The 24,189-nt window shown below is 48.0% G+C and overlaps 1 protein-coding gene across 1 annotated transcript; it reads left to right on the top strand.

Moving 5' to 3' along the window:
* Positions 1-1,653: 1,653 nt before the first annotated feature.
* On the top strand, positions 1,654-15,585 carry LOC138826699 (gamma-aminobutyric acid receptor-associated protein-like 2). The gene is made up of 4 exons (XM_070021946.1): positions 1,654-1,815; positions 2,151-2,206; positions 4,137-4,309; positions 14,983-15,585. The coding sequence occupies exons 1-4, from the start codon at positions 1,782-1,784 to the stop codon at positions 15,071-15,073; spliced, it is 354 nt and encodes a 117-aa protein (XP_069878047.1). The 5' UTR covers positions 1,654-1,781; the 3' UTR covers positions 15,074-15,585.
* Positions 15,586-24,189: the final 8,604 nt, after the last annotated feature.

Here is a 24,189-nt window from a genome sequence, read left to right as displayed (position 1 = left end):
TTTCTTCTTTATAACTAACCTGCCTCACCTATGTTGTAAGGTGAGGCGCTCTTTTGGACTAGGACAACACAGTTCTGTAAAAGGGGACTCTAATTTATTTCCTCCCTCCCTTCTCTGCTAACTTCCTCCCTCTCTCCCTTCTTCTTTCCCCTTCTCTTCCTTTCTTTCTTGTGCTGGAGTCTGAACCAGGGTCTTGCATAGATACTAGGCAAACAGCCTACCACTGGGCTACACCCTTATCCTTCATTCCCACTTTTAATTCACTATGAAATGTTATTGCCATGCAACACCACAAATTTCTAAATTGAATTTCAAAGGATTTTTTTTTGGGGGGGTCTGGTCGTGGGGGCTTGAACTCTGGGCTTGGGCGCTGTCCCTCAGCTCTTCAGCTCAAGGCTAGCGCTCTACCACTTGAGCCACAGCGCCATTTCCGGCTTTTTTTCTTTTTGCTTATGTGGTGCTGGGGAATCAAACCCAGGGCCTCATGCATGCAAGGCAAGCGCTCTACCACTGAGCCACCTTCCCAGCCCCCTCAAAGGATTTTTTTCATCTCATTAAAGAAAACTTATCCTGGTTGCCGAGACACATAATCTTTTAAAAATACTTTTATTATCTTTAGTGTATAAAAGAGTTGTCATTCAATGTCATTCAACAACGCACTGTGTAAATACAATGGGTCTTAATGTCACTCCTTCCAACATTCTCACCCACACCTCCCAACCGACTCAACACAAATCTGGAGACAACAAAAACATTTTCAGAACGAAGCTAGATTCCACAGCATCCTTCAGGAATTACAACCACAGGAGATAATGAATGACTACGTTCCGACGGGTGCATCACAACACAAGCACGTGCCAGGTGATCATGTGCTCAATTAAGTGAATATTCTAGTTACGCGCTCACCGGCTCAGAGACAGATGGTGACACAGCCAGACTTCCCAAGAACTTGCCCAACACTGCCCGAAGAATCTCAGGGCACGTGTCTCGGCGGGTGACTCAGGCCGGCAGCCCGAGGGGATTGCTGGGTCACGCCCACTGGCGATCGTGGACGCCGGCCCTGCAGAGACGCCCGGCTAACCTGCACCGCGCCTCTTCCGATCCCCGGACGCGGGGTCTCCGCTCTAAGGTGGGGCACGCCCAGATTTGTTGTACTTTTTCTTAAATGTGTATCTTAACATTTGCTTACAAATAAAGGAAGAAAATGGCGTTTGTTAGAATCAATTGTTTCAGGTCCACGGGAACGTACGGTGTCTGACTTCAATACCGGACCCCCTCGTCATCAGTGACCACACCAAACCGGGTCCCCCAGATCGCCGACATCCCCAGCGCCCTCCTTACCTAGCCAGCCGCCAGAGGTTTCTCAAGCCCTCAAACATCCTTTGCACACTTTCCCACGAAGCGCCTCAGTGTGCTGGCAATCGCACCCTACCCTCCACCCACAACCCCGAAACCCCACTCCCGTCGGCGGCTCCGCAACGTTTCCTCGGTGGCTGACACCCACCCCGCGTACACCCCGACCGCACCGCCTGGGTTTCCCGGAGACCCTCCGGGGCCCCCTCACAAGCCCCGCCCCTTCGCGTGAGGGCCCGCCCCTGCTCTACGTCACAGCAAACGGCGCCGGAAGCCACGCCCCCGGCCGGTTGCTAAGCTTCAGCAGCCGGAAGTCCCGCCTGCCGTGTAGTCGCTGTCGCCGCCGCCTCCGCCGTCGTTGTTGTTGTGGTCGGTTCGCCGGACTCCGCGGCTCCGAGAGCCGGCTCTGCCCCTTCCCCGCCGCCGCCATGAAGTGGATGTTCAAGGAGGACCACTCCCTGGGTAGGTGCGCGGCTGCCAGCCGGGCCCGGGGCCGGAGCTCGGCCGGCCCCCTCCCCCACCCGGGCCGCCCCGGGGCCCAGTCGGGCGGGGCGGGTGCCGGGCCGGGGCCTGGGTCGCCGCGGGGCCGCCGGGCTGGGCGGCGGCGCCCCGACCCGCTGCTGCCATCCGGGCGCCTCCGGGGAGCCCGGGGCCTGAGGAGCGCGGCTGCGCGGGGATACCGGGACGGGAGCGCGGGCGTGCGCAGGTCGTGGAGGGGGAGGAGGGCGGAGGACGCCCGGGGACCCGGAGCCCGCCGGCGGGCGGACGCCGCACAGCCCCCCGTGTCTCTCTCTTAGAACACAGATGCGTGGAATCCGCGAAGATCCGAGCGAAGTACCCCGACCGCGTTCCGGTGAGTGTCGGAACTCCCCGCCCCCTCGCCCCACTGGCACCCCCGGAGTCGGAGCCGCCGCCGGGCTCCGGGCCGCTCAACAGTTGGAAAGTTGAGGTTCCAGCCCTCGCTAGTGACCGGCCAGTCCGCGTCGGGGCCCGTCGAGGCCGGGGACCCGCGGCCTGAGGGTCTTGCCTGGTGCTGTTCAGGTGCCTCAGTGCTGAATACCCCGATCTAGGCCAGTAAGCTGTCGGCTCCCTAGCCAATTATGTAAGAAAGAAGTTCTAGGACAGGGCGACTAGTCGCTGCCACTTTTGGGAACGCTGGTGGAGGAGAAGTGTCACTTGGGTCTTGGAAGTGGTACTTTAGTCTCAGGACATCTTTTAAAATCGGGAGCCTCTATCTTGTAACTTTTCTTCACCTTGAGACTGTCATCTTGCTTAACCAAAAGATCCAAAAAGGTTCTTTCTTTGGCAGTAGGTAAGTAATGTTTTCTGTCTGGTAGTGGAGATAGTTTCTGTGAGCCTTATGCATTTTTGAAGGTCTTTCCTTGGTGGTGTTTTCTTGTAAACAATGCCTTTGGGGAGAAAGTTAGATTGACAAATTCACAACCCTTTTACAGAGAAGCAACAGGCCCAAATGTGAAGATCTGGTGTTTTGGCTGCTGGGCATGCTAGGGCATATCCATTGGTCCAGCCATCCTTTTATGTTATTTTTTATTTTTTCTGTCTTGGGGCTTGAATTCAGGGCCTTGGGCACTGTCCCTGAGCTTTTTTCCTCAAGGCTAGTATTCTACTACTTTGAGCCACGGTGCCACTTTGGCTTTCTGGTGGTTAATTGGAGATAAGTCTTACACAGTTTCCTACCTGGGCTGGCTTTGAATTGGGATCCTCAGATCTCAGCCTCATGAGTAGCTAGGATTATAGGCATGAGCCATGAGCCACCAGTGCCTGCTCAGCCATTCTTGTTTCTTGTGTTCCTTGGGAACTTATTTATCCAGTAATGTGGATACATTCTGGGTGCTGGAGTAACAGGCTATAAACTAAGTCCTCACCAGATCTTTTTTCTTTTGGGTAGGTACTACAGTTTAAACTTATAGCCTCCTGCTCTTGCTTTTTTCTCAAGACTCATGTTCTGCCAATTCAGCTACACCTTCATTCTGACTTCTTGCTGGTTGATTAGAGATAGTCTCAGGTTTTTCTGTCCAGGCTGACCCTGAACTGGGATTTTCAGGTCTCAGTCTCCTGAGTAGCTAGGAGTACAGAAGTGAGGTACTGGCACCCGAATACCATCAGATACTGTGTTGGCTCAGATTATATATTGAAAAGCTTAGTAACTGTGTTTCTCTTATACATGCTGAGATCGGGATGAGAGGTATAATTGACCACAAAAAAGCACTTACCGTTTCCCTATGACACATTTATATCAATTCTTAGCCTCCAGAGTGTGTGAGTTAAGCCTTGGGCATATTTTCTCATGCTGCTTTGCAGTTTCCCACTCAGCTCCTTGCCCACACTGCTCATTACCTCCTGACAGTGAGGCGGGAGCCTCCCTTTAGAAAATCCAATCCTGATTCTGTCTCTCCTCTCTTCGGTCTCCCCTGCCCCCCCCCTTTTTTTTTCTGGTCTGTCATCCAGCTTGAACTCGGGGCCTGGGTGCTGTCCCTGAGGTCTTTTGCTCAAGGTTAGTGCTCTACCACTTTTGAGCCAGGGCTACTTCCGGTTTTCTGGTGGTTAATTGGAGATAAGTATCTCTGGGTTTGAACTGTGATCCTCAGATCTCTGCCTCTTGAGTAGATAGTACTATAGGCCTGATCCACTATTGCCTGGCCTCTATCTCTTTTAAGATACTTTTTGCCGTGCTAAGGATCTAATGTAGGTCCTGTGCTTGCTAGAGTAGTGCTTCTCCACTGAGCTACAACCCAGCCCCTGAACTCTCTTTACTTTCCCAGGTGATTGTGGAAAAAGTCTCAGGCTCTCAGATTGTTGACATTGACAAGCGGAAGTACTTGGTTCCGTCTGACATCACTGTGGCTCAGTTCATGTGGATCATCAGGAAAAGGATCCAGCTTCCTTCCGAGAAGGCAATCTTCCTGTTTGTGGATAAGACAGTCCCACAGTCCAGGTGAGAGGGTTTACTAATGAGCTTTCTGGCTTTAACCATCTGCTTGGCTGCTTATAGAACTTGAAACTTTGGATGTCTGACAGCTCTTAGAAATATTTACTGTAAAATTTATATACCCTGACATCAGCAGTTCAAGAAAAACAATAAAGGGGTACAATACATGTGTAAGTACCATAGAAACAGAACAGAACAAGAAAGAAAACAGAACAAGTTGGGCTAGGTGACATACCTGTAATTTTACCACTTGGGAGGCAATGGTGGTACACGTATTGAGAGTTTGATGCCAGTTTGAGGTAGAGTTAAAAAGCATAGCAGCATAATTCATCCCTGTTGCTCTTCATTAGGGGCTTGTAGGCCCTGCCAAGTGTTCCTTCAGTTACTCATCTTGCTTACTCACTAACAGTAGCTGTTTGCCATTGTGAATCAGTATCCTTTGGTCCTGAAGTCTGATAAAATGGCTGCTATCTAGGAAACGGCTCTGAAATCTCTATGGACTTACAGTCCTTTGGCACCACTTGACTGTTGTCACAGTGACTGCAATCTTTGGGATTATAATTTGTTGTTCATACTTAGGCAGGGGCATTATAATTCCCCTCTTTGGTCTAGTTGACAGCTGGTTTTAGTTCCCTATGGAAACAGGAAAATAAAATGGCTCAGTCCAAACCCTCGGTGGTTTCTTTGAATTACTGATTGGGTATATCTAAGTCTCAAGACTGATTCTGGCACCCCTTCTCCCCTCAGGGGTGATTCCTGACCAAATCTTATCTGACCTCAACTAGGTTTTAAGTTATCTTCAGTTTATGTTCTGCCAATAATCCCAAAAGCTCCAGAAGAGACCTGAGCCAAATTCCAGAGTTTATTTCTATTAAAGGTAAAGATCTCTAGCTAATATTTTGTCTAACATCCTTTTTCGGCCTCTACCACCTATACTTGATGGTATTTGGTAGAGAGGAAATTGATGAAGTTCCTTCCTCAAGGCCAGTGTCCAGGTCCTGCCTAGTGGGTGGGTGCCTTGGTCAGCTACAGCTATGCTTTGGAAGTGTGGCGATCTTGTCACCATTGGGATCTTCTAAGCCTTCCTTCCCAGGCCTCTTGACAGTGTACTGCTGGGTGCATTCTTCACTAGAGAGGAAGTCTGGAAATCTGTGGGGTTATTCTCAGCTTCCCTTAAGTTACTAGGGGAGGCAAGTTGTCTCCCGTGTCACTTGGCACTCTGTAGTGCCTTGGTGACCCCACTTCCTCCTTCCTGGAGGTGGTGGCTTAGTAGGAAGAAGTAGGGGAACAGGACCTAAGGCACTTGAATTTATTTTCCTCAATGTGGATCCTCTGGTATCTCTCCAGGAAATTAAACAGGTTTCATTAAGACCTTGAGATTACTCTGATAATTCCCTGGTAATCTAGCAAATACAATGACTGTAAGTCATTAGCTACCCCCTCCCTGCTGAACTATAAATAGAATTGGAAATTGAAAGTGAGGGCCTCGGCTGCTGCAAGGCCAGGGCCATTTTCTACATCCCATTTGCCTTTCCAGTCCAGTGAGAATCTATTGAAAATGGATTACAAGTGACCCAAGTCACAAAGTTACTAGGAACTCAAATCTTGACTTTGCAAGGTGTGGAGAGAACACCAAGGCCCCAGTTAATGACTTCTTGTGTCCCTCTCTTGATACAGCTATTTTTCAATCATTTTGGAGTTTCATTCCTTTTTTTTTTTTTTTTTTTTTTTTACCATAGTGAGCTTTTTTTTTTTTTTTTGTCGGTCGTGGGGCTTGAACTCTGGGCCTGGGCACTGTCCTTCAGCTCTTCAGCTCAAGGCGAGCGCTCTACCACTTGAGCTACAGCGCCACTTCCGGTTTTCTGGTGGTTTATTGGAGATAGGAGTCTCACGGTCTCTCCTGCCCGGGCTGGCTTTGAACCGCAATCCTCAGATCTTAGCCTCCTGAGTAGCTAGGATTACAGGCGTGAGCCACCAGCGGCTGGCTCCATAGTGAGCTTTGAACTCAGGGCCTCACGTTTACTGTGCAGTCACTCTACCATTTGAACCATGCCCCTCAAGTCTTTGGTTTTTTATTCTCTCTTCTTTTTTTCTTGTCAAATGTGGGGACTGAACTCAGGCCTGGGCTCTGAACCTGAGCTCCAAGGCTATAACTCTGTCACTTTGAGCCATGGCTCTGCTTCTGATTTTCTGGTGGCTAATTGGAAATAAAAGTTGAAGACTTTCTTGCCTGGGCTGGCTTTGAACCAGATCTCAGCCTCCAGCTGTGTGATGGTACAGCCCTAGCATCCCAGCACTACTGAGGCTGAGGTTGGAAGATTGCTAGTGTTTATTGGCTACTTAGCAAGTTCCCAGACCTTTTGGGCTGTACCAGTCTCCAAAGAAAAGGAAACAAGAAATATTCTCATTTGTTTATAAACAAAAGGCATGTGATATCACTAGGCTTTGCCACTCGGTCCCCAGTTCCTCCCCCCCCCCCCCCCACTCACGTGTCCCATCTCCTCCCTAAGGCAATCTAGCAGTTCTTCTCCAGCTCTTCGCAGCCTCCTTGGGGAAGTCTGGAGCTTCTTTTAACCTTTGCTCTCAGCCAGCTGCAAGGTTGTGTAAATTGTGTAGAGGAAAGATGAATTTAGGCCTGCAGAAGCCCTTCCTCTCCCAGACTGACAGCTGACAAGGATCACATATGCCTGAAGGTGAACAATCATTTCTGCTATTTCTGCCTTGAGAGTGAAGACAGGAGATGATGGGTGGAGAGTGTCATGATTATCAGGTTAGTGTTAAATAACGACTCTAGAAATAGAGAAGCAAGTCCCTAAGAGTTGTGCTGAATTCCTTTTGAGTTCTTATTATTGGAAAGTTGAATTGAATTCTCTGCTATGTGCCCACATCAAGAATCAGGCCAACCTGGGCGCTGGTGGCTCACGCCTGTAATCCTAGCTACTCAGGAGGCTGAGATCTGAGGATCGCCGTTCAAAGCCAGCCCGGGCAGGAGAGACCGTGAGACTCCTATCTCCAATAAACCACCAGAAAACCGGAAGTGGCGCTGTAGCTCAAGTGGTAGAGCGCTCGCCTTGAGCTGAAGAGCTGAGGGACAGCACCCAGGCCCAGAGTTCAAGCCCCACGGCCGACAAAAAAAAAAAAATCAGGCCAAAAAACAGAAGGGAAACTCTGCCTAGGTAGATAGAACTGAGAAATTATGAAAGGGGAACACAGATCTGGCAGTAGTCTCAGGCCTTTGTTTAGAACCAGCAATAATCAGTCTCCCTCCCTCCTTAGCTTCCTCCCTTCCTCTTAAAGTAGAAACAGGAACTTGCTATTAAATATCTTAGCCAAGTGCCTGTGGCTCATGCCTGCAATCCTAGCTGCTCAGGAGGCTGAGATCTGAGGATCGTGGTTCAAAGCCAGCCTGGGCAGGAAAGTCTGTGACTCTTCAATTAAGTCACAGAAAAAGCTGGAGTGGTGCTGTCACTCAAGTGGTAGAGCACTAGCCTTGAGCAAAAGAGCTCAAGGACAGTGCCAGTCCCAGAGGTCAAGCCCCTCAGGACCAGCTCCCAAAAGTCTCTAAGATGTTACCATTTGACATGGGGAAATCAGTGTTGTTTAATCAGTGCTGATGGTGTTCAGTTGCTTTTGTCTTCTAAAGGTATTGTGCTTAAATTAGATCATTTCTGGATCCTAAATTAGATCATCTTTTGATCACTTCTAGGTAAATACCTCTCAAAAACAGGTTTATTTCAGGTTTAAAGAAGAACCAAGAGTTCGTGTTTGTTTTAGAATCTTTGGGATTTTCAGGTAGTGGGCCCTGACCTCCATGATCATCACATCTTGCTCTGATCCAGGGAACACACAGGCTCCACAGCAGATGGCTGGCCAGGTGTGTTCATCAATCTGACCAGTTGATGAGTCAGGCTGGAACTCAGGACCTGCCCTTAGTTGGGGGCTGAGGACAGGTTCTGCTGGGATTGGGCACCCACATAGTTCTGGGTCAGCTTGCCCTAATCCATAAAGCTATTGAGTAGTAAAACTAATGTTTGCCCTGGGCGTCATGGCCATTCTTGGATGGATCCTGTTGGAACTTGACTTTATTACTGGTTAGTTTTGTCTGGATCTGTGTGACCCTGAATGGAGGAGGGGGAACAGAGCTTTAGAGAGCCGTTTGGGTCCTATCTCACTTTCGCCTGAGTTTGCCGTTAGCTTTTCCCATTTTATTCCTCATCTGACTCAGAAGTTTGGGAAGTAGCGGAGCCCTGGAAGTCAGAGCAGCCTCCTTCTGGGATTTGTACATGTAGATGCACAAGGTATGTGCTGTGGTAATAATATGAGGGACTGGGGGCTATCTTTGGCTGTCTTGTATACTTTAGGTATTTAGGCAGAAGGCCTTGGGTTGTAGTGCCGCTTGTTAGGTGTGTCCAGTCCTCAGCAAGAGGAGGTAATGTATCTGGACAGCTGCGTTGGAGCTGTCTCTGTAACAGTCACACTGGCCATTCCGGCAGTGGCCTGCTCACTCAGTGCTTTGTGTTGTGTTCTGTGGATTCTGAGGGGGAGAAGGCTACATGTGTAGCAGAAGGCTACACATGTCCTGCTGCCTGGCTCACATTTTGTCCTTTGTCCTTTCCCTTGAATGCACTGGTAATGGCGCTGTAAAAACTTCTTTTTCCCCCTTGGTGCTGGAGATTGAACTCAGGGCCTCATGCATGTTAGTCAGGCACTCTACTACTGAGCTACACCCATAAAAACATGGTTAAAACTCTGTGGGCCAGCTCTTTTTGGCTCAAGTCCAAGTTGTTCTGACACTGCATTTATGTGCTCTGAGCCTGTGCTATTTTCACATCACTTCACTGTATAGATATGTGCACCGAAGGCCTCAAAGTTAGGCAGGTGTCAGCATTGAGCGGTTATCAGATGTCTCACCCAGTGGGTGTCCCAACTATACAGACACAATGCAGTTCTTACCCATGCAAAGCTTCTTTATTTTTCTTTTTCTTCTGTGGTGCTGGGGCTGGAACCCAGAGCCTTATTTCTACTAGGCAAGTGCTCTGTTACTAAGTGATAGTCCAGGCTTCTACGCTAGTCCGCTTGACAGAATAATGTTAGACTCTCCAAGTCATTAGGCATTACAATTCATTGTCCCATTACAGGGTATGAAGGCGAGACTTCTGAGACCTTATTAGTCTGTGTGCCGTGTAGACTCAGCTGCAGTGGCCTTTAATTGAGCGCTTGGTGTCTAGGTGACTGGTATAAATGTGTGAGCGCTGAGTGTGAGTGAGAAGTGCTGTTCTAGGGCAGGTCTCTGAGCTGGCACAAGCACTTGAGAGTGAGCTGTATGTATATTCACCGGAGGCAGCACTGCCGGGCAGGTCCTAAGAATGTCACCTATTTTTGTGACCTCTGGTAACAATCGTTTGATCTCTTTATGCCTTAGTTTGGATTTAGTTTTTTGCCTTAACTTTGGACTAGGGATTATGAGAGGATAGAGTTAGGTACTGTACTTAGAACAGAATTTGGAATACTATTATAATTAGGATTTTTATTATCATAAACTGGTAAATCTGGAACCTTGCCCGGCGGCTCACGCCTGTAATCCTAGCTACTCAGGAGGCTGAGATCTGAGGATCTGACTCCTATCTCCAATAAACCACCAGAAAACCGGAAGTGGTGCTGTAGCTCAAGTGGTAGAGCGTTCTAGGCCCAGAGTTCAAGCCCCACGGCCGACAAAAAAACAACAACAAAAAAAAAAACCACAAAGACTGGAACCTAAAACTAGAAAGGACCAAAACCCACATAATTATGGGCTGCCCACTCATCAGCAGTTGTAGCCCCTACTGCCTTGGTAGTGGTTACCCTGTTGGGTACAGGCGGCATCAGTCACAGATCGCTGGTGTTGATGGTGCTCTTGTTTGGTTTTTCTTTTCTTCTTCCTCTTCTTCTTCTTCTTCTTCTTCCTCTTCCTCTTCCTCTTCCTCTTCCTCTTCCTCTCCTCCTCCTCCTCCTCCTCCTCCTCCTCCTCCTCCTTCTCTTCTTTTTTTTTTTTTTTGCCTGTCTGGACACTGTCACTGAGAGCTTCTTTTGCCCAAGGCTAGCACTCTATCACTTGAGCCTAGCACCGCTACTGGCCTTCTCTGTTTATACTGAGGAATTGGACCCAGGGCTTCATGTGGGCGAGGCAGGCATTCTCAGCCACATTCTCAGCCCTCAAGGTTTTTTTGTTTTGTCAGTCATGGGGCTTGATCTCAGGGCCTGGGCACTGTCCCTGAGTTTTTTTGTGCAAAGTTAATGCTCCATCATTTTGAGCAATAGCTCCATTTCTGGTGGTTAGTTGGAGATAGGAGTCTCACAGACTTTCCTGCTGGGGCTGGCTTTGAACTGTGATCCTCAGATCTCAGCCTCCCGAGAAGCTAGAATTACAGATATGAGCTACCTGTGCCCAGCTTTCTCAAATACGTTTTTTTTTTTTTTGGGGGGGGGGGTCCAGTCATGGGGCCTGAACTCTGGGCCTGGGCGCTGTCCCTCAGCTCTTCAGCTCAAGGCTAGCGCTCTACCACTTGAGCCACAGCCCCACTTCCGGCTTTTTTCTTTTTGCTTATGTGGTGCTGAGGAATCGAACCCAGGGCCTCAGGCATGCAAGGCAAGTGCTCTACCACTGAGCCACCTTCCCAGCCGTCTCAAATATTTGTAACAGCAGTAGGATTCAGATGTGTTTTGCTAAGAGCTTCTGGCTTGTTAGGGAAGAGCAGGTGGAAGCCAATGTGACAGAGTACCAGGAGGGATTGTCAAAACTGAGCACAGTGTCTGCTCCTGCAGACTGTTTGGTAATGGCAGCGGAGAAATCTACAAGGCACCCTGGACAGGACCAGGTTTATTCTGAGGGTTTAGCTTTATCCTGGGGGGGGGGAGGGGTCTCAGAAAAAAGTGGGTAAAATCAGTGAGCTCCAGCGGGGCGTGTTCCAGCCCTTCTGCACACTGCTGTCTTTTCACTCTCTTGGCTCAGCGGCCCTGCTTCCTGGTCACGTGGCTCTTGGAGCTGAGTATCTCCCCACCCCTAAAAAGGACAACTATGTTTCTTCTCAACCTGTCTACACCTGGAATGAATCATCCTTGGCCTTAAAGCACACTGATGGTCAGGTCCCACCTTTAGAGATTCTGATTTAATTGACCAGGGTGGGGCTTGGACAAAGAAATGTTTTTTTTTGTTTTTTGGTCGGTTGTGGGGCTTGAACTCTGGGCCTGGGTGCTGTCCCTCAGCTCTTCAGCTCAAGGCGAGCGCTCTACCACTTGAGCTACAGCGCCACTTCCGGTTTTTTCTGGTGGTTTATTGGAGATAGGAGTCTCACGGTCTCTGCTGCCCGGGCTGGCTTTGAACCGCAATCCTCAGGTCTCAGCCTCCTGAGTAGCTAGGATTACAGGCGTGAGCCACCAGCACCCGGCCAAAGAAATGTTTTAAAGCTCTCTAATGATTCTTTTTTTTTTTTGGTCCTGGAGCCTGAACTCTGGGCCTGGGTGCTGTCCCTGAGCTCTTCAGCTCAAGGCTAGGACTCTACCACTAGCGCTCTACCACCTGAGCTACAGCACCACTTCTAGCTTTTTCTGCTTACGTGGTGCTGAGGAATTGAACCCAGGCCGCATAGATGCAAGACAAGCACTCTACCACTGAGCCACCTTCCCAGCTCCCTGAGCTTTTGCTCAAGCCCAACGCTCTACTACTTGAGCCATGACTGCACTTCTGGCTTTTTCTGTTTATGTGGAAATGAGCAATCAAACACGGGGCTTCGAGCATAGTAGGCGAGCACTGTACCACTAAGCCATGTTCTCAGTCCCTCCCTAATGATTTTGCTCTTCAGTCAAGGTGTGGAGGCTTAGCAATATAGGTGCTCTCTTGAGCTGGGTTCCTCCTTGTATCCCTTCCCTGCCCACCAAGTAAAAATGTTCTAGGATCGTGTCATCAGCGGACATGGCATACAAACCTAATAGATGGTTTAAAAATTTGCTTGGTGTGCCAGTGGACACCTGTAATGACAGCTCCTTTGGAGGCTGACAGAGGAGGATCTTGAATTTGAAGCCCACACAGGCAAAGTTAGCAACATTTTGTCTCAAAATACAAACAAAAAGACTGGGGGTGTGGCCCAAGTGGTTAGATGTTTGCCTACCATACATGAGGCTCTGGGTTCAAATTAATAATTTAACCCACTATATCCATTTTTAAAAATCATTCCAATATGTAATCAAACTTGAGATGTATTTGCACACTAAGTCTTTCAAGTACCAGGCTGGATGGCATAGCCTCTCTGACCTGCCCTTGGTTGGGGCCAGTGTGGGTTTGGCCAGTGCTGCGTGCATTGGTGAGCCTTGGTTTACTCACAGGGCCCCTGGCAAGCCACATTCATTCAGCTGCTAAATGCAGCCAATGGCTGCTGTGTTACATAGCAGTGGTATAGAATATTTCTTTCAGAGCAGAACTGTTCCAGGCAGTTTTTTTGTTTTTGTTTTTTTTTTTTTTTGGGTCCGGTCGTGGGGCCTGAACTCTGGGCCTGGGCGCTGTCCCTCAGCTCTTCAGCTCAAGGCTAGCGCTCCACCACTTGAGCCACAGTGCCACTTCTGGCTTTTTTTCTCTTTGCTTATGTGGTGCGGGGGAATCGAACCCAGGGCCTCCGGCATGCAAGGCAAGCACTCTACCACTGAGTCAACTTCCCAGCCCATCCAGGCAGTTTTTATTTTACAAATTTCAGGTTAAGAGATGCTCAGAGGAAACAGTTTTTAATTGTACAAGATGCTGATAAGCCATTTTATATTCATATTCATCCACCCCCACATTGCTGCTTAATCATCTACCCGCATAGCTATCGGAGCTAAGCTTGCAACTGGGGAAGAATAGAAAAGGAAAACCTCTGCGCTGATAAATCAGACCCATGTTCCTGTCAGCCCACCAGCAGCAGAGCAGCAGCCGACACTCGCTTCTTCACACGGAGGCCTGGATTCCTCTTTATCTCCCCTGTTGACATTAGGTTTACTAGGTCCAGTATTAAAGCCTCTGTTCTGACCCTGACCTGTCTGTGCAGGGGCCTCAGGTGTCTCCAGTGAGGCCTTGGTGAGCTGGCTGACCCTGCCGCTCAAGGTCATCCCTCTCAAACATGGACATGTGGCCAGAGCTTGTCTGAGATTGCAGGTGTTACTCATCTCACTGAGACGACTCAGTTCTATGACAGAACTACTTTGGGTTTCCACTGAAGTCTGTTTAACAGCTTCCGGAAAGCCCGCTGTCCCATCCACAGGTTTTAGTTGAAGGAATCTATTCCTGTAGGGCTCTTAGGAAACCTGGGCCCTTTTGTTGTTGTTGTTTTAATCTGGATGTCAAACCCAGAGCCTTGTGTGTGCTAGGTGAGTGCTCTACCACTGAGTTCACTGAGTTCCAGCCCCAGTCCAGGACAGGTTTCTTTGTGTCTCAAATACAGTAGAAACTGTATTTGTATTATTTACAAAGGTCTCTTCGTCATGCAGATGTAGATCTCTGGGGATTTATGGGGTTTGGCTAGAAAGCTTTCATAAGAATGAACTGTCTGGGTTCATGGCTCTACACCTAACTAGCTACTCAGGAGGCTGAGATCTGAGGATCTTGGTTCAAAGCCAGTTTAGGCAGAAAAGTCTGCAGGGCCTAATTTCCAATTAAGCTCAAGTGGTAGAAAATGAGCTATAAGTGGGGAAACAAAAAAAAAAGCACAAGGCTCTTGAGTTCAAGTCTCAGTACCAGCAGAAACAAAAATTATTTGTACCTTTTGAGTTTAGCCTGGAGAGCCTAATATATTCTTTTTTGTTTGTTTGTTTTTTTTGTCCATCATGGGGCTTCAACTCTGGGCTTGGGTGCTGTCCCTCAGCTCTTCAGCTCAAGGCTAGCACTCCACCACTTGAGCCACAGCACCCACTTCCAGCTTTTTCTGTTTATGTGGTGCTGAGGAATCGAACCCAGGGCCTCATGCATGGGAAACAAGCACTCTACCACTGGGCCACCTTCCCAGCCCAGAGCCTAATACATTCTTACCAGGGCCTCCTTGGGCTCTTCATTTCATTTTCTCATTGACATTTAAAAGGTATTCAAGTACCTAATATAAGGAATTGACTTCTTGAACAGGAGGGGCATGACTCAATCATGGTCAGGCTGACTCTCTGAGTTCAAGCCCCAGCATAGCTTCTCTCCATTGCTAATAAAAATGAGATTTTAAAGAATTCACTGTGAGGGACTGAGAAGGTGAGGCTCAGTGGTAGAGCTCTTGCCTTGCATGTCTGAGGCCCTGGGTTCGATTCCTCAGCACCACATAAGCTAAAAGAAAAAAGCCGGAAGCAGCGCTGTGGCTCCAGTGGTAGAGTGCTAGCCTTGAGCTGAAGAGCTGAGGGACATAGTGTTCAGGCCCCACGACTGGACCTTCCCCCCCCCAAAAAAAAAAAATTCACTGTGAGAGTGAGGCAGATCAGCCTGTTTGAGGGCTGGAGACTGATTCTGGTTGTTATTTACTGAAACCTAATTTGTCTTTATCTTTTTACAGCTCTGTTGTCATTCTATAAAGCAGTAAATACTAATCTGACTCATAGCTCTGCACCCTGGAGAGATCAGCCTTATCTTTGGTTGGGCTTGTTCCTTCTGACATCTGAAACTCAGTTTTCAATGATATTTTTTGTTTTTCTCTTTCAAGCCTAACTATGGGACAGCTTTACGAGAAGGAAAAGGATGAAGATGGATTCTTGTATGTGGCCTACAGTGGAGAGAACACTTTTGGCTTCTGAGGGCCAGCGCTGGGTTAGGTGCACCGTTCCTGCTTGTGTATCTTGTAAATAGCTGGCCATTTTCAGTTATACCAGAACCTCTTCACATGAACCTCTTAGTGCATTTGTAACTGGATTTATTTCTTAATATATTGGAAGGTTTTGTTTCCTTAGATTAGTAAATTATACAGTTTTATTTTGAGTTTTACTTTCTGTGCACTGTCCTCATGGCTGAATTCTCCAGGGAACTTGATCTCTGGGAATCATATTTAATGAAGACATTTCCATAATGAAGTGAGGTAGGTGCTGTCTTAAAGTGAAAGGGAAGGCGATGATGCATTAATTTCTGGATTATGTTTGAAGTGTTAGATGGCTAAGTATTAAAGGCGTCCAAATTAAATCCTTAGCAATCAGAACACTTGGCTTCACTAGATTCTGCCAACTGCCAAGCATGTTGGACTGAGCTAATCTGTTCCTCTTTCTGAAACTATTAAGGTAAATAATTAACAATAAAACTTCCTCTTATAAAGGCACTGGAGTGTGACTGTGTCCTTTATTCACCTTGTTTGGATGGGTTAGAATAGTGGCTTCTCTGTAGGCCAGGAGAGGGACTTCTGGGGGCCGAGGCAGCAGTGAGAGCAGTGGCTGGGATCATAGAGGTTGTCAGTGTCAGGGATTCATCATAGAGGTGGTCAGTGTCAGGGCGTTCATCATAGAGGTGGTCAGTGTCAGGGATTCATCATAGAGATGGTCAGTGTCAGGGCATTCATCATAGAGATGGTCAGTGTCAGGGATTCATCATAGAGGTGGTCAGTGTCAGGGATTCATCATAGAGGTGGTCAGTGTCAGGGCATTCATCATAGAGGTGGTCAGTGTCAGGGTATTCATGTGGCTCAGATAATCTGGACTATATGGAAACACATCTCTTACTGGGAACTTTTCTCTTTTTAAAACTTATTTTTGTGTCTGCCCTGGGATTTGAACACTGTCCCTGTGTTCCACTTCCAGCTTTTTGATGGTTATTTGGAAACTGGAGTCTAGTCAGTAGAGACTGAACTACCAAAAAAGCCAGAAGTAGCACTGTGGCTCAAGTGGTAGAGCAGTAGCTGGGAGCAAAAGCAGCTCAGGGACTCTGTCCTGGCCCTGATGTCAACTCCCCTCCCCCTCAAAAAAAAGTCTTAAAGACTTTGCTGCCTGGGCTGGCTTTGAACTCTATCCTCAGATATCAGCCTCCTGAGTATCTAGGATAATAGATGTGAGCTGTTGGCACCTGGCCATTGTCTTTGTGCTATCATATGTATATATATCCTTATTTCTTACACAAAATAAACCACATACGCTCTTTTTTTTGGTGGGGGGGGTGGGGGGGGAGGCGCGTGTATTGGGGTTTGAATTCAGGGCCTCAGGCTTATTTTGGCCAGATGCTGCTCTATCAGTCAAGCCATATCCCTAAGCCTTTTTGTCGCTTTTTTATTTAACGCTGTAGTCTGGTAGCCTTTCTATATCAAACTATATGCATATATCGTGTGTGTGTGTGTGTGTGTGTGTGTGTGTGTGTGTATGTGTGGCCTTTCTATATCAAACTATATGCATATATCGTGTGTGTGTTCTTTCTATATCAAACTATATGCATATATCGTGTGTGTGTGTGTGTGTGTGTGTGTGTGTGTGTGTGTGTGTGTGTGTGTGTGTGTTTGCTGGTCCTGGGGCTTTAACTCATAAGGCCCTAAGGCCTTTTTGCTCAAGGCAAAGTGCTCTAGCACTTGAATCCCTTCTGGCTTTTTGATGGTTAACAGGAGATTAGAATCTCAGATAAGGATTTCCTTGAGCAAGACTGGCTTTGAACTGCAGTTCTGAGTTCTCTGCCTTCTGAATAGCTAGGATTCCAGGCGTGATCTGCTGGTGCCTGTCTGCATCTATGTTCTTTTTTTTTTTTTTTTTGGGGGGGGGTCCAGTCATGGGGCCTGAACTCTGGGCCTGGGCACTGTCCCTCAGCTCTTCAGCTCAAGGCTAGCGTTCTACCACTTGAGCCACAGTGCCACTTCTGGCTTTTTTCTTTTTCTTATGTGGTGCTGAGGAATGGAACCCAGGGTCTCTTGCATGCAAGGCAAGCGCTCTACCATTGAGCCACCTTCCCAGCCCCTGCATCTGTATTCTGTGTGGTAATGTTCTCCCATCCCTTAGAAATAATGGTTAGGTTTTTCCAAGCCCTTAAGTTTTATTTCTAAAAATTAGTATATATCTGTATGCCTGCTAGGATACAAACACATCTGAGGAAATAAGTACTTACTTTGTACCCGAGTCTGACAGATGGGCAGTTGGAAAATACAGCCTTACTTAAAATCATTCACCAGAGCAGAATACCTGTCTTATTTAGTGACCTAAGACCAGAGTTGAAATGATTCTTAAACTTTTTGTTTTTGTTTTTGTTTTTTTTGTCGGTCATGGGGCTTGAACTCTGGGCCTGGGCGCTGTCCCTCAGCTCTTCAGCTCAAGGCGAGCGCTCTATCACTTGAGCTACAGTGCCACTTCTGGTTTTCTGGTGGTTTATTGGAGATAGGAGTCTCACGGTCTCTCCTGCCCGGGCTGGCTTTGAACCGCGATCCTCAGATCTCAACCTCCTGAGTAGCTAGGATTACAGGTGTGAGCCACCAGCGCCCGGCTAAACTTTTGAATTAGAGAAGAAACAAAGATCTTCAGTTTTTTTTGTTCTGTTTTGTTTTTTGGTTGGTTGTGGGGCTTGAACTCTGGGCCTGGGCACTGTTCCTCAGCTCTTCAGCTCAAGGCTAGCACTCTACCACTTGAGTCACAGTGCCACTTCCAGTTTTCTGGTGGTTTATTGGAGATAAAGTCTCACAGCCTTTCCTACCCGGGCTGGCTTTGAGCCAGGCTCCTAGGATCTCAGCCTCCTTAGTAGCTAGGATTACAGGTATGAGCCACCGGCACCTGGCTATTCAGGTTTGTCTTTATTAAATCATATATGCAGGCCAGTGGCATTCTCTAGTAATGTCTCTCTTTTGCTGGGTTCAGAACATGGTTCCTTGTTATAAGCATCTTGTTGGCCTTTGCCAAAGCTGACCCAATAAAAATGTGTATTCCTTTCTGCTGGCAGTTTCAAGCTAGAAGCAGGTAGGAACTAACCTCAGAATGAGCACCATAAAGGGAAAGAACTGTGTTAACTAAGGAATCTTGTTTGCAGTTAAATACACTCAGTTCAAACTGGTCTAAGAGATCAAAAGAGGTTTTTATTTGCTAGCTGTCATGGTTCACTGGCTTTAGGGTTAGCTATTGTCAGGGAGCAAATGATTACAGCAAAACCTCATTGAGCTGGGCATGCTGCTCTACAGTAGTAGGGTACTAGCTTAGCATCTGTGAGTACTGGGTTTGATCCCAGTACTATGATGGTTCATGGTGGGGAGGGGATGGACCGCTAGTACAATAAAACTATTTAAGAAGTCCAGCTAGGTGCCTGTGGCTCACACCTAGTTACTCAGGAAGCTGAGATCTGAGAATCATGGTTCGAAGCCAGCCTGGGCAGTATAGTCTGAGATACTTAATCCAATTAATCACAGAAAAAGCTGGTAGAGTGCTAGCCTTGAGCAAAAAGGGCTGAAACAGCGCCCAAACCCAGAATTCAAGCTCCAGGACCAGCAAAAAAAAAAAAGTTGATCACTACTACTCAACATTCTTGTAGTAAAGCAAATACAGTAGTAAAGGCTGAGTAAATGGAAAGAATTCCTCTGCCTGCTCTGGAACTCTCTATTTTCCAGCATTCCATTTATTTGAGAGGATCCATCCCTTCCTCATGCTGCACAAGCTCTCTGGATGATTTCAACCTAGCCCCTATATTCAATAACCTCTTGCAAACAGACAGCCTCTAAGAGTTTTACCTGCAGCCCACCTCTTTCCTGATCACCAATCCAGTCACTCTGTGTGCCCCCTGCAAACCCTCATCCTGAAGTCTCACTGGACCACACCTCTACCTTGCAGGACCAGGTGCTCTTCCTGGATTTCTTTCTGGATACCTACCCATGCAGTGACCTCCATCATCTCCATACTCCCGTCCTCAATCTGCTGCACTCAGCATCACAACTTCTGGCTGTCCTCTCCCTTGGGCTCCTCATGCTGCCATTGTCTGGGCCTATTTGCCACCACCTTTGCCCTGCAGCTTGTCCTTTCTGCCACAAAGGAGAGTAATCTTTCATCCCGTGACCATTTTCTCCAACTCCCTGATGTGCTGAGCGGCCAGGATAAAATCACCGTCCTTCTTAGTTCACACACATCCTCCCTGCTCTATCCCAAGTGTCTTGTAGGCCTGCCAGCCTGGCCATCCCCCGTCCTCTAGCCTTTGCATGTGCTCCTCCACCTCAAATGCCCTTCCCTCAAAACCGTTTCCTCCCCTAGTCCTCCCCCTCTCCTCACAAGAACACTGCCCTTCTCCCAGGTTGGGTACTGGCCTCTAGTAGCATAGTCATCCCATATTGCTGTTCCGCTGTCACTGGCAAGTGACTTCCCACCATTGAAAAGCATCATAAGGGCTACCTTTATTATCTCTCTACCTGAGGTGACAGCATAGGGCCTGTGCACTGGTGGTAGGGGGGGCTTGCCCTCCCTGGAACTGAGAACCTAATCAACAAGCCCCAACACATTCTACTGCTGCAGCCGTCATTGAAGCACTGCGGCCACAGGATTCACTGAATCCTCCCCAGGATCTCTTTCAAGGAGAATTTAGAAAAAGCCAAGAGAAATGTTCTAAGTCTCAAAAGACTCATTAGATTAGATGTGGAAAGCTTTTTTTAAAGTGCAACTTGTCTGGGTGCTAGTGTCTCATGCCTTCAATCCTAGCTACTCAGGAGCCTGAAATCTGAGGATTATGGTTTGAAGCCATCCCAGGTAACCAAGTCTGTGAGACTCTTACCTCCAATTAATCTCCAGGAAACCAGAAGTGGAGCTATGGCTCAAAGTGATAGAAGCACAGCTTTGAGCAAAAAAGCTTGGGGAGCCGGGCGCCGGTGGCTCACGCCTGTAATCCTAGCTACTCAGGAGGCTGAGATCTGAGGATCGCGGTTCAAAGCCAGCCCGGGCAGGAGAGACCGTGAGACTCCTATCTCCAATAAACCACCAGAAAACCGGAAGTGGCGCTGTAGCTCAAGTGGTAGAGCGCTCGCCTTGAGCTGAAGAGCTGAGGGACAGCGTCCAGGCCCAGAGTTCAAGCCCCATGACCGACAAAAAAAAAAAAAAGCTTGGGGACAGCACCCAAAGCTCTGAGCTCAAGCTCCACGATGACCACCACCAAAAAGTGCAACCATTCCCTTTTTCACCTTTATTCTTCTTAGGAAAATCCTGGAGGCTGACATAAAGCAAAACTGTAAGAGTTTGGGTGGGAGGATCTATTTATATACAGTGATCAACAGCTTTGCTCTTTTATCCCAGCCCTTGGGAACAAGCCATTGCTTCCAGATGTGGGACGGAGAGGTACTTACAAGCAGATGTGTACACACTTGGCACACAAGGGGGTCCAACATCTGGGCAATGGGCTTGTGCTGAGGGCTATCTCTGGGCTGCTGAATTGGCAAAAATAACTTCTAAGGCATACCTAGGCTAGAGTATCCTGTGTGTAGTCAACTGTCAGTTCAACAGACGACCTCCTCACATTTCACTTTATCCCCCAAACCCATGCCACACAGGTGCTGCTACCATTTCAAAGGTGAGAACACAGGCTCTAAGGACCTAGTCACCCACCCAGGATTACATAACCCATACTCAAGTCCAATGCCCAGACTCATCCTAGTGCTGCTAGTTATTCACATGGTAATAACGAAAAGGCTTGTTTGTTTTTAACCCATAGAAATGTAGGCCAAAACCCTTCCTTGGTTCTCCAAACAAATTCTTAGAATCTGGCAAGTTAGTTGAAACAAAAAATAATGGTGCCAAGCCAGGCACCGGTGGCTCACGCCTGTAATCCTAGCTACTCAGGAGGCTGAGATCTGAGGGTCCTGTTCAAAGCCAGCCTGGGCAGGAAAGTCCAATAAACCACCAGAAAACCGGAAGTGGCGCTGTAGCTCAACGGGTAGAGCGCTAGCCTTGAGCTGAAGAACTGAGGGACAGCGCCAGGCCCAGAGTTCAAGCCCCACAACGGACAAAAAATAATTTAAAAAATAATGGTTCCTGTTTGGCCAACTCTTTCTTCTAGTTCATGCCACTATTCCTGAAAATATCTTGGGTTATTTGAGAATTCCTTTGAAGTTCAGCAAGCAAACAGCCAGGTTGATGCCTGGACTGGGTAGCTTAGAACAAATTTCTTTCTCAGTTCTGGAGATTGCGAAGCCCAAGGATAAGTTGAGAGCCCTGTTCCCGGCTCAGAGACCTCTGCCATCTTCTCATTACACCCACACATACAAGAGGCGGCGGGGGAGCGTTCTGGGGCCTCTTTTGTGGGCTTGTGTTGGAGTTAGGACTTCAGTGTGAATTCTGGGGGACACAAGCAGTCAGACCAGAGCAGCTCTCGTCTCACGAGCAAGGCACGGAGGAGGGCTGGGGGGGGGGCACGTGTCTGCCGCACAGGTGAGTGGGCTCCGTTGGAGCTGCGATCTCTGCCAGCTGGCTTCCTAGCCCAGCAGCTACTGACGTGCCACGAGAGGACACGTGTGGTGGCACTGGATGAGCTGAGCAGCGTGAGGGCAGCATGAACTGATCAGCTGAAAAGTCATTTGTCAGAGGTCAGAACCGTTCCCAAGAGCCAACGGAGGAAAGGGAGGCCGCCGGAGCCTTGGCTGGAGAGGGCAGCTGGAAGGGCGACAGGCCTGGAAAGACTTATCAAGATCTTTTTTTTTTCTCCACAAGCAAATGGGTGAGTCAGAGTGAGCACTTCTGTTTCCTGGGGCTGTTGTTGAACTGAAGACCCCGAAGAACTGGGGATGGGCTCTGAGAACCTGCTCTGTTGTCGGGCTGTTTTTCACCAGCCTGGATGTCATCAACCACCCCCAGGGGCCCAGGGTAACATCCCGCCTCCAGCCCTCCCTCCTCTCCTGTGGAGACATCACTGGGTTTCAATGTGCTTTTCATTCTCTTGGCTGTCTGAGAAAATGCTCATCACTGTTTCCATTGCTAGCCCTTCCCCTTCAGGACCGGGGCCCAAGCTCAGGGAACCTGTGTTTAGACCAACATTTGGCAGCCTGGGCTCTCACTGGAGTGATTTTCCGCCTCTGCCTTTTCTCCCGTAGAGATCCTTTCTGTGTATTGACACTGGAAAGCAGGATTGAATAGGCCTAAAGGGTTGTTTTTTTGTTTTATTTTGGTGCTGGTACTGGAGGTTGAACTCAGGGCCTGAGCAATGTCCCTTAGTTTTTTGTGCCCAAAGCTGGTACTCTACCATTTGAGCCACAGCTCCACTTCGGGCTCTTTACTGTTAAGAAAGAGTTAAGAGTCTCAGAGACTTTCTTGACTGGGCTGACTTCAAACTGTAATCCTCAGATCTCAGCCTCTTCAGTAGCTAGGATTACAGGTGTGAGTCACTGACAGATGTACAAAAAAGTGCCATTAGTTTAATTTTAAGAGGAAAACAATTCTTGGTAAAGTTTTTTGGTTTAGGTTTTTTGTTGTTGTTGGTGGTGGTGGTCGTGGGGCTTGACATCTAGGCCTGGGCACTGTCCCTCAGCTCTTCAGCTCAAGTCAAGCGCTCTACCACTTGAGCCACAACACCACTTCCGGTTTTCTGCTGGTTTTCTTTGGAGTTAAGAGTGGGGGGGGTTGGAAGGTGGCTCAGTGGTAAAGTGCTTGCCTTGTGCATTTGAGGCCCTGAGTTCAATTCCTCAGCACCACATAAGCGAAAAAGCTGGAAGTGGCGCTGTGGCTCAAGTGCTCGCCTTGAGTTGAGGAGCTGAAGGACAGCACCCAGGCCCAGAGTTCAGGCCCCACGACCAGCCAAAAAACAAAAACAAAAAAACACACACAAAAAAAGATAATTTCTTGGGGGGAGATGGGAAGGGCAAACAATGGAGGAGGCAATAATGCTTGATAAGAAATGTACTCATTATCTTGCCCATGTAATTGTAACCCCTCTATATGGTATTTTCACAATTAAAAAAGAGAGAGAAAGAAATTAATGATATGAGCAATAGAAGAGAGAGAGGGAGGATTGTGGAAAAAAAAAAAAAGAGTCTCAGGGACTTTCCTGCCTGGGCTGGCTTTGAACTGGGATCCTCAGACCTCAGCCTCCTGAATAGCTAGGATTACAGATGTGAGCCACTGGCGCCCGCGGCTCTTTTTCTTTTTTAAAATCAACAATCCTACCTTGCAGTTGAAAACACTGAGCATAATTACTGGAACTTTCATAGAACAGGAAAGGCCAGAAGTCAAATTAATTACCTTCCCACATCCACACAGGAAGCTGGTGGCAGAGTTGGCACTAACTTATTCTAACAGCTAGGTACAAATTTATTCTGCTGTACCAAGTAATTAACAATGACTTATTTTCCCCATTTTAAATTGAGGTCTACAAATAAAGGAAAGTGCAGAGATCTTAAGTACAGATCTTAATAAGCTTTGACAAAACGTATACCTATGCAGTCAATAATACATTCAAAACAAACGTTAACCAGGCAGAGAGGTACATGCCTGTAATCTCAGCTGCTCTCAAGCAGTTCCTGATAAGTTAGGCTAGGAGGGCATTCACAGTAGCACTGTACTAAGTACAGCATGAAATACCAGCTGCAAAGTCCTTCACTGGAAGCCAAAATAGGCCCTAAAAAAAAAAGGCTGGGGAGTGTAGAAAGGAGGAAGAAAGTTTCATTTTTGGCACCACGAATGCTACTCAAGACTTGTTTCGGATCCCCTGGCTAGGCCGGCATGGACAAGGGGAGGTTTACAGCGGTTCACACGTATGGATGTGAGGTCCACACAAGACAGAAAAAGAGCTTTCCTTCCTAGAAAATAAAGACACCATCTCCAAAAGATCGGCTTCCATGGCTCTGTGTGTAACCAGTCCCTTGGCTTATCTTTCCACTGGGGACTGCCCAGGACAGTGGCCTTTGTGGGCTGTGGAGCTGACCTACGCCACGGGGCGGTGTCACTTCAGGAGATAGCACTGTCCACTGTCCCATGCCATTGAGTCAAAGCCAGGAAGGGAACTGGCTTTG

This window comes from Dipodomys merriami, unplaced genomic scaffold, assembly GCF_024711535.1.
Source record: "Dipodomys merriami isolate MVZ:Mamm:240054 unplaced genomic scaffold, mDipMer1.0.p SCAF_148, whole genome shotgun sequence".
NCBI classification, from domain to species: Eukaryota; Metazoa; Chordata; class Mammalia; order Rodentia; family Heteromyidae; genus Dipodomys; species Dipodomys merriami.
The sequence above is the reverse complement of the archived record's forward strand: the minus strand, read 5'-3'. Positions and strand labels throughout refer to the sequence as shown.

Excerpts from the sequence above, each read along its gene's own strand:
- LOC138826699 (XM_070021946.1), top strand. The coding sequence starts at position 1,782 with ATGAAGTGGATGTTCAAGGAGGACCACTCCCTGG. Across the intron at positions 1,816-2,150 it reads CAAGGAGGACCACTCCCTGG|AACACAGATGCGTGGAATCC; the intron begins GTAGGTGCGCGG and ends TCTCTCTCTTAG. Across the intron at positions 4,310-14,982 it reads AAGACAGTCCCACAGTCCAG|CCTAACTATGGGACAGCTTT; the intron begins GTGAGAGGGTTT and ends TTCTCTTTCAAG.